Genomic DNA, 10,434 nt, shown 5'->3' on the forward strand with positions numbered 1-10,434 from the left:
TGTGATCCAGGCCAGCGAGTCGTGGTCTACCTGCATAGCTGGGAGCTTCTCCGCGAACTGGAGGGAAAGGATGGTGTTGAAAGCACAGGAGAAGTCAAAGAACATGACTACCACTGAACTTCCCAGCCTCTCCAGGTGTGAGTAGGCTCTGTGGAGTCTGAGGGCGTCGTCCACGCTTATTCAGGGCTGGTACACAAACTGCAGGGGGTCCAGGAAGTCGCTCAGCATGGGCCTCAGGCGCTGCAGGACCAGTCTCTTGAATATCTTCATGACATGAGGTGTCAGTGCCGCTGGCCTGTAGTCGTTGAGGACACCGAGACGAGCTTTTTTGGGCACCGTAACGATGCAGGTCTTCCACAGCTGTGGCACCTTCTTCAGCCTCAGGGAGAGGTTGAATAGGTGTTGGAACATGCCAGCCAGCTGGCCGGCACACTCCTTGAGCACCCAGGGGCTGATACTGTCAGGGCCAGAAGCCTTTTTGACTCGTAGCCTTTGGAGTTCACCCCTTACCTGACTCTCTTTGCTGAATGGTCTTTTGGGGCTGGGGGGGGGGTGTTAGGGGCAGGAGTGTTGGGCTGCCTTCTAGCCTCACAGGGGAGGAGGGGGGCAGGGGCGGGGGCATTGGGCTGCCTTCTAGCCTCACAGGGGAGGAGGGGGGCAGGGGCGGGGGCATTGGGCTGCCTTCTAGCCTCACAGGGGAGGAGGGGGGCAGGGGCGGGGGCATTGGGCTGCCTTCTAGCCTCACAGGGTGGGGTGGGAGTGTGGGGCTGTGTCGAGCCTATTAAAGAACTGGTTTAGCTCATTAGCACTCACTGGTGGTGGGGGATAGTTCTAGGCCACACAGCGTCACACACAGCTGTAGAGACTGAAACATGTATACCCTAAATACTACTACTACTACAGTTGCTACAGTATATTTCATCACTATAACCTTTGATATTCATCTTGGATCTTTGTATTGAAGAGTTTTGTTGTGGGTTCTAACTAGAAGCCTACTCACAGGAACCCTGAGTGACCTCAAACAGGGGTCTTCTGTGGAACTCACAGGAACCCTGAGTGACCTCAAACAGGGGTCTTCTGTGGAATTCAGAGGAACTCTGAGTGACCTCAAACAAGGGTCTTCTGTGGAAATCACAGGAACCCTGAGGGACCTCAAACAGGGTTCTTCTGTGGAACTCACAGGAATCCTGAGTGACCTCAAACAGGGGTCTTCTGTGCTTGGAGCCGGCAGGCAGATGCAGCCGAGGCCACAGATAGAGACCTGCCCTGGGGAACGTCCCACAGCAGAGCTAGAACCTTTAGAGAACAGCATGGGTTCTCTATACAAGACGGGAGTACCTCTCTTCACAGATGGCAAGGCTCTGCTGACCCTTGACTGAGGATGTTGACACTCATTTTCTCATTGTATATTTTATTTGTTTTTATTTAACCTTTATTTTACCAGGGAGGTCCTGTTGAACCAAGTTATTTAGCCCCTCGACAAAATGGCACAGAAACACAACAGATGATGGGTGGAGTTAGCGAGCTGTGAAATGAATGACCTCAGAGTAACGGCACACTGAAGAATAATGGTGTGATGATATTGTGAGAAATGATCAAACAATTACTGGTGTAGACCAGCGAGTGTACAGAAAGCCCGTCAAAACAAGACACATTCATTAGCCTCATATGTCTCGCAACAAATGAGAAAGTTAATTAGCTAGGGACACATTTCAGGAGCAATGGACGCCCAAATACCACAAGCAACCAATAAATTAGATTCTTAGGTTCATGTCGTGCCCTTAAAACAAGTTTGGAAATGGCAAGGCTGACAAGCTGTCAGCTGTTCTAGAATCAGGCGCTGTGCACAGCGTGAGGTACTGATATTGAGATGTATGTGAGCACGTGTGTGTAGGTGAATACTAATCTTGGTGTGTGTGTGTGTGTGTGTGTGTAGTGTGGGCGTGTGCGTGTGTAGCCAGGCTCAATCTGCGTTGTGTTTACGGAGCACACTGGAGGACGACGTGCATTCAAATATCTCTTTTATTGTTGACTGTTCCTGCATGGACATCGGCATGGACATGTAGACAGGGCACGAGAACACATTAGCCTCTGGCAGTAGTTCGTTGCTCGTTGGCTAACCCTTGTTGCACCCATACTCCGCAAAAGGGGCTAGTTATGCACAACACGAGGCCGCGCGAGCTACCAAAGCCATACAAACATAACTATTCACATACACACACGTTTCTGCATCGCCAAAGTAAAAATACTAAAATGAAATAATACATCAGGAAGCAATCCAAAAACATGGCATACCTGCATGGACATGTAGACAGGGCACGAGAACACATTAGCCTCTGGCAATAGTTCGTTGCTCGTTGGCTAACCCTGCAGTCATGAAAACGGGGAAACATTCTTTTTATATTCTTATGTGAAATAAAAGTGACCTCAAGTCTAACATAACTCATTCAATATGAAATACTTCAAATCTCCCAGGGGGGGGTTACATACACTATAACAGCAGACTAAGTACTGTCACAAGATTAGCTTAGACAGACCGACAGCACTGACCTTGTTGCACCCATACTCCGCAAAAGGGAAGGAAATATAGATGCGCAGACAGTTAACCCCACAAGGTCACGCCCCCAGATACCCCAAAACCAATCCCCAGCCCTGTGTATAATAAATCAACCAATTAAAATCAAAGGCGAGCAGAAACCCAAGGAAAATAATAATAATTAAAGTTATACAATAAGAAAATCTAGTGGAACAATATTAATCCTGTTACACATGTGCATATGGAAAACATGCTAACAACACTCCCAAAGGGTACACACACACACATATGCATGCGCTACACACACACACACACACACACACACACACACACACACACACACACACACACACACACACACACACACACACACACACACACACATACACACACACACACTGCTGGAGAAGCAGCTGTCCAAGCAGTAAAATGCTAATTATCAGACTGGTACCTGTACCATCCCAGTACCATGAACACTCTCAACTATCTGTGGTCAGGAGATAGAGGGAGAGAGAGAGAGAGAGAGAGAGACAGAGACAGAGAGAGAGGGGGATGGAGAGAGAGAAAGAGAGGGAGAGAGAAAGAGTGATGGGAGAGAAAGAGAGTGGGAGAGAGAGATGGAGAGAGACAGAGAAGGAGATAAAGAAAGAGAGAGAGCGAGAAAAGAGTTATAACGCTAATGTAATCAGAGGAATCCGTCTCCAGAGCTCATCTCATCTCATGTGTGTCTCTGAGTCTCCAAACATCATCATTTATCAGACCCTCTGTGTACACGGCTCTCTCTCTCTCTCTCTCTGTCTCTCTCTCTCTTTCTCTCTCGATCTCTCTCGATCTCTCTCTCTTTCTCTCCCTCCCTCTCTCTCTCTCTCTCTCTCTGTATGGTAAATGGACTGAACTTTTATAGCGTCTTTCTTCCCTCTCAGGACAAAGCCCTTTACAATGCCCTGTCATTCACCTATTGAAAGACCAGCTAGCCTGCCCATTGGGAGCAATTCAGGGTTCAGTGTCAAAATACAAGATTCCTTTTATTCGCCACATGCAATGTATGGTGCACAGTCTTGGTGAAATGCTGTACAACACTTGCTCAAGGACACTTTGACAAGTGGACAGGAGGAGCCGGGATTCGAACCGCCGACCGCGCGGGCATTGGACGACTCGCTCTACCTGCCGAGGCGTGTGTTATAGAGACCGGAGCTCCCCTGACTGTCTCACTCTGATCTCCCCCGCAGGTCCAGGAGTGGCTGTGTCTCAACTGTCAGATGCAGCGCGCTCTGGGCATGGACATGACCACGCCCGCCCGCTCCAAGAGCCAGCAGCAGATCCACTCTCCCTCCCACCACGCCAAACCGGAACCCGGGTCCCAGATGACGCCGGCGCAACCCCAGACCCAGCCGTCGCCGGGTCCGAACAGACAGTCCGGCCCGGGTCCGGGGCAAGGATCGCCCCACCCCGCCGCACAACAACAACAACAACAGCAGCAGCAGCGGCGGGGAGGTCCAGGGGGCGGGGCCCCGGGTCAGGTGCGCCTCCCCCCCGGGGCGGTCCCTCTCCCGGGCATGGCCAAAGCCCCGTCCCAGCCGGACCTGTCGCATGGCGCCCCGGCCCAGCATGCCCAGCAGCGCCAGGACCACAGCCGGAGCGCCGGGAGCTCGCCACAGCGCCAGCAGGCTCCGCCCCCGCTGCAGGCCCCGCCCCCGCCCCAGGAGCAGCAGCAGCAGCAGCCATTTGGGAAGCTGTTCGGCTTCGGTGCCTCCCTCCTCAACCAGGCCAGCACGCTCATATCGGACAGCCAGGCGCCGCCGCCCCAGCCCGCCCCCAAACCGGCGCCGAAACCTGGGGGAGCCCCCCAGGGGCCCGGCGCCGCGACCGCGAGACCCCCGGGTCCGCCTCAGGGGCAGCCGGCCCACCAGGACCCGTCCGCTAAGCCCAGAACCTGCTGCCCGCTGTGTAAGACCGGCCTGAACGTGGGGGCGCCGCCGTCCGACCCGCCCAACTACAACACATGCACACAGTGTCACGCCCAGGTGTGCAACATGTGTGGATTCAACCCCACCCCGCACCTGCTGGAGGTAAGGACTGTCGCGTGGGATGACGTTGTGCGTGTGTGTGTGTTTGTGTGTACCGGTGCGTGCGTGTGTGTTTGGCAATGTTTCTGCGTGTTTTTTTTGTGTGTAAATGGATGTGTGTATGAGGGTGTGCGTCTGTGCTTTGTACATTTCTTAGAGCGAGATTAATGGATGTGTGTGTGTGTGTGTGTGTGTTTGTGTGTGGATGGTGGCCAGGTCTACCCAGCCTAGGGTCTATGGCGCTGTGCTGAATTAAATGGGTTATTGATGTATTTGGTCTGAAACTGCTGTGTCATGGCGGGGAGTTTGTCAGCTGGCCGCGGTGTTCCGTCGGCCTGCGTTTTAGAGACCGGCCTCATTGCTTTGGGGCATCAAAAATATGGCTGCGTTCTTGATTGATTCATGCGTGTTTGTGCCCAGGCCTGCCAACAGGGGCGGGGATCCTGGGGGGGGGGTCAGGGGGGACATATTTGAGATCATTAAAATTGTCCCCCCCCTAATATTTAGATTGGGGTAGTGGCATTCAAATGACCATACAGCCGCGTAGGATATCCCCCCAAAAAAAATACTCTTGCAAAATGTCAATGTAAATGCTCCCCCCCACAAAGTTAGATACAGATCCCTGCCACTGATGGCGTCAGTGATGTAGTGAGGACTCTGGCACCGGGTTAGGAACGCCTCTCTCTCTGGAGTCCGCTCAGCCAGCCTGCTCTGAGCGGCGCGGGCCTCGTAATTGCGTCTGATTGGAGCGCCAGAGAGGGCGCCGCCCTGCAATTTGATCAATCAGACCCCCCCCCCCACCCTCGCTGTTATTGAAGGAACGGTCCGGGCCTATCAACAATCATTGTTACTTCCTAATCCTTTCTGACTGGTTAGTGACCCTAGTTAATCACTCCCGCCTGAGCAATAACCACCTATGGAAGCCCAGAGGTCGTCTGAATTGACCGTGACCCATTTATCCAGTCAAATGTCGTCCGCTCTTTCTAACGACACGCTGCAAAGAACAGACTAGCCAGAATAGAATAGAATAGAATAGAATAGAATAGAATAGAATAGAATAGAATAGAAGAGCCAGGCTCGTTATGTTCAAGACGGTTTCATTATGCAAATTGGGGCCCAATTGAATGATGGGAGTAATAACAGGTTTGCAGTGAAGCGTGGGCAGGGTTTTTTATTTTCGGGCGACAGACACGTCTTCTTCTTCTTCTTCTTCTTCTTCTTCTTCTTCTTCTACTTCTTCTTCTTCTGAGGCTTCTGGCTGTCACCCTCGCCGGCCGTTCATAGATCACCATGGAAACGTGCGGGCTGTGGATCTTCACGCCTGGTCAGACCGGAGGAGTTTGATTAGAGCACAGGACATTTCTAGATGCGCATCTGTGATGTTGTGTTGTTGTGACGCTGGGATGTTGTGTTGTTGTGATGTTGTGTTGTTGTGACGCTGGGATGTTGTGTTGTTGTGATGTTGTGTTGTTGTGATGTTGTGATGTTGTGTTGTTGTGATGTTGTGATGTTGTGTTGTTGTCTGGTGTCTGTGGGAGGACATATTATTTCTGAAGCTCAGCTCCTGAGGGCTGTTTTCACACAGAGCATCTGAGATCCTGTTCACACCTGCCGTTAACATGCTGAGGATCTAGGATCAGTTTTGCCTCTTGAAAAAAGATTGTGTGGGTAGGCTGAAATCTGACCCTAGATTTGAGATCAAATCCGTCTAGAACAAATCAAATTGTGTTTTAGCCCGTTACCACATACAGAGTAACAAAAGGCTTCACAAGAACCCATTGATGTCAGAACCAGGGGTAAACCCACACAAAAGACAATAAATAGCCTTGAGAACCAATAGTTCCGGAGCCTAGTGACCTATAGGGAAGCCTATCTCCTGATTCCGTAGCGTGAGGCAGCTTGATGTACAAGTCCACCCCCTGGACATGACGCTAGTAAGTATGTCACAGGGACGTACCCCCAATCCAACCCTTGATGCTGAGTGCCAAGCAGGGAGGCATCGGGTACCATTTTTAATAGTCTTTGGTATGACTCGGCCAGGGATCGAACCCGCAACCTCCCAATCTCAGGGCGAACACTCTAACAAAGAAGACAAGGATGGGTTCAACTCTCTCCAGGGAAGAAGACAGAAACTCCGGGAGTAGTGATCCAGTAAGATGTCTTCTCCCCAGAACAGAGGGTTGGCTTATATGCTAGGTCCACCATTTATCAAAGACGTTACATTACAATCAATCTAGCGCTAAAGGCAAAAGTGCAAGAGCAGTAAACAGAAGACAGTGAGCAGAAGACAGGCCCTGGTTCCAGTCGCATTCCAGCTGAATCTCTGCAGAGCTGCGTTCTCTGGAGGGAGATGTGCATCTGGACTAGAGCAGCTGAACAACGATGTCTGCTTCTCATCTCTCCCTCCCTCTCTCTCTCTCTCTCTCCCTCTCTCTCTCTTTCTCTCATTCTCTCTCTCTCCCTCTCTCTCCCTCTCTCTCTCTTTCTCTCATTCTCTCTCTCCCTCTCTCTTTCTCTCTCTCTCCCTCTCCCTCTCTCCCTCTCCCTTTCCCTATCTCCCTCTCCCTCTCCCTCTCCCTCTCCCTCTCACCCTCTCCCTCCCTCTCTCTCCCTCCCTCTCTCTCTCCCTCTCTCTCCCTCTCTCTCTCTCCCTCCCTCCCTCCCTCCCTCCCTCCCTCCCTCTCTCTCTCCCTCTCTCTCTCATTCTCTCTCTCTCCCTCTCTCTCCCTCTCCCTCTCCCTCTCCCTCTCCCTCTCCCTCTCCCTCTCTCTCTCTCTCTCTCTCTCTCCCTTCCTCCCTCCCTCTCTCTCTCTCTCTCTCTCTCTCTCTCTCTCTCTGTCTGTATTGTCTCCAGCGCATAATCATTCTGTCTGGTGCATTTTCCTGCCTCACCCTCCTCTCTCCCAGCAACTCTCACACTCTCTCCATCACTCTCTACCTCCCTGCCTCTGCCGCTCCTTCTCTCCCTCCCTCCGTCCCTCCCTCCCTCCCTTCCTCCCCCGTGGGCGTGGCTCTGAGCTGGTCTGACAGGGAGGAGAGGAGGGAGGAGTGAGGGGAGGAGGAGAGAGGGGAGTATTTCTGTCTGTGTCACCAACGTGGATCTGTCCATCTGGCACAACAGACGGCTCTGTGACCATGATCTCTCACTCGGCATTCAGGCATAATGGATCTGACCAATCAGCGTCGTTCACGCCGGAAGCAACGTGTCCCTTACCTATCGGAGGCCGTTGTTCACAACCTTTGACAAATCAGTGTGAAACGGCGCCCCCAGAGGGAATCATGCTCACGCTGTGACCAGGAGGTGTTGGTTTAATTACTGGAATGAGGATTTGGGATATTTAGGGATATAGATGTGTTCCTGTCCAGCCAGTTAACAACCTGTGTGTGTGTGTGTGTGTGTGTATATATGTACATGTGTGTGTGTGTGTGTGTGTGTGTGTATGTGTGTGTGTATATGTGTGTGTGTGTGTGTGTGTTTGTGTATGCGTATGTCCATGTGTGTATGTGTGTGTATATGTGTGTATACTGTATGTGTGTGTGTGTGTGTGTGTGAGTGTGTGTTTGTGTATGAGTGTATGAGTGTGTGCATGTGTGTGTGTGTGTGTGTGTGTGAGAGCGTGTGTGCGCGCGTTTGCTCATGTGTGCTTGTGTGTGAGAAACGAGCATAGTATTGGTTTGCACCAAGGTTATAATAGTTTGTTTTAAATTTCAGTTTAGTTTTGATTAGTTTTAAAGCAGGTTTGCTAGTTCAGTTTATTTTTTATTTTTTGAAAATGCTTAGTTTTAGTTTAGTTTTTATTAGTTTCAGTATTAGTTTTAGTTTTTTATTCTTCTGTGCTAGCCTTGTGAGACCATCCTGATCTTGTGAGCTCACGTTGTCACTCCGTGTGCAACAAACCATCAGGCGCACATCAGGTTACTCCTGCGCAGGGACACAGCTAAAGAAAATGGAGGACAGATCTCATATCCACCCAAAATACTAGGCTTATACTGTATATGGAAATGAAAAAGACTAAAACTAAGGACATTTTCTCAATCATTTTAGTTTATTTTAGTTAGTTTTGTAAACACACAATACAGTTTTAGTTAGTTATCGTTTTTTTGTAAAGTCTAGTTTTTATTTTTATTTCAGTTAACTAAAATGTTTTTTCACACCTAGTTTTCGTTTTTTAGTTAGTTTTCGTTAACTATAATAACCTTGGTTTGCACTGTCATTAAATCAGTACAATCCAGCTGTGAACCTATGTATGATAACTCTTCTGGTTCTCACAGCGACCCCCCTTCGCTGGCCGGCCGTCTGCTCCACACACAGAGGAACTCAGTATTTCCCCTACCATTGCCTTGGAGGGGCAGACCGCCCCCCCAACGGGACTCCCACCCCTCCTGAAAGACCAAAAAGCCAAAATAGCGGACTTTTAGATTGCTAAAATTTTTTGCATACCTCAATGAGTTTAACATAGCGAAAATTAGCATAGCGGCTAGCAGACATTTTCTGACTGGGAGTGAGAGATTATGAAATGAAAATATTTTTCTGTTGCTGTAGCTAGCTACATAAGTAATGTAACCACAGTTTAGTCTGTCTTCTGAGTAACTATGTAGGCTAACATTAGCTAGGCTATTTGTGTTGTCGACTAATTGGCACAGTTGCATTCAAGTTAATTACATTTTAGTTCATTTTAGGCTATGCATTTTAAGCAGTGCTTTTGCGATTTCTTTTCAGCAGTTCAGCATTCACACACATTTTCTGCAGGAAAGGATTTTTTTATAGTAACATGTTTTATACATATTGTTTATATATATATATCACATATTTATTTGTTATGCAGGCCTACGTGTTTTATTTCAGCTCAGTGTAGAGAAATGCACCGATACTAACAAACATGGATATCTGTGCTAACAAAGGCCTTACTGCACCCGTCTATGATGATACTGTCGAGGCCATTCTCCGTGACACGCCCGCCCTGCAACACTAGTAGTTCCCCCCCCTTCAAAAAATCCTAGGGGAAACTGAAACTGATAATGTGACACCTCTTCTGAAGACAGCGAGGGGATCTTTGCGGAAGGGAATGTGGGACTATTTATACGGTGATTACAACAATGCCTTCGTATCCGAGACATAATGAATAATTCATCCACGCTGAATAGACCCACAGTCAGTACTTTATTATATTAGACGAACGCTCGCCTGCCATTTTAATCTGTATACTGGCTGAGAGGAGTGGAAAGGAATGCCAATGTGTGTGTGTGTGTGTGTGTGTGTGCTGTGTGTGTGTGTGAGTGTGTGTGTGTGTGTGTGTGCATGTTTGTGTGTGTGATAAAGAGAGAGAGAGAGCAAGTGAGAGCAAGTGAGAGACAGAGATAATAAGTGAGATGTAGCTGTGTTACAGGAGGGACGGTTCACGTCAATCAATGTGTGTCGTGTGTGTGTGTGTGTGTGTGTGTAGTGTTACCTGTCTAGGAAATGAAAGCTCTAGCCTCTTGTCATTCTTCTCTACTCCCCAACGTTTGATTATAAATTGAACATGAAACAGTTTGTGTGCTTGTGTGTGTATGTGTGTGTGTGTGCGTGTGTGCGAGAGTTTGTGTTTGTCATTCAGTGAGTATACTCAAAATCCAAGTGGCTTTACGCGAGTCGCTGACTCTTGAAAATAAAGAATGCCTCCACAGTGACAGGCACCTCTAGACACCTGGTCATTCATCTGGAACAGGGAGTGTTGGCGTGGATAGTAAATGTCCCGTCAATGATTAGAATTCACCCTGCGCTTGAGTAATAGCAGACTAGGATTCTCACACAGTATGACTCTGCTAGGAGTAAGTCACCGAGAAGAGAGA

At 49.3% G+C, this 10,434-nt stretch overlaps 1 protein-coding gene across 1 annotated transcript in view; it reads left to right on the forward strand.

Annotated features, from left to right (window-relative positions):
* Window positions 1-10,434, forward strand: part of bsnb (bassoon (presynaptic cytomatrix protein) b) — a gene marked incomplete at both ends in the record, with an annotated part of 82,983 nt that overhangs the window by 27,300 nt on the left and 45,249 nt on the right. Inside the window, one exon of the mRNA XM_084445761.1 lies at window positions 3,766-4,605. Coding sequence (XP_084301887.1) covers window positions 3,766-4,605 — 840 coding nt within the window. The remainder of the gene's footprint in view (window positions 1-3,765; window positions 4,606-10,434) is intronic.

Source organism: Borostomias antarcticus (genome assembly GCF_949987555.1).
Source record: "Borostomias antarcticus genome assembly, chromosome: 11".
Lineage (NCBI taxonomy): Eukaryota > Metazoa > Chordata > Actinopteri > Stomiiformes > Stomiidae > Borostomias > Borostomias antarcticus.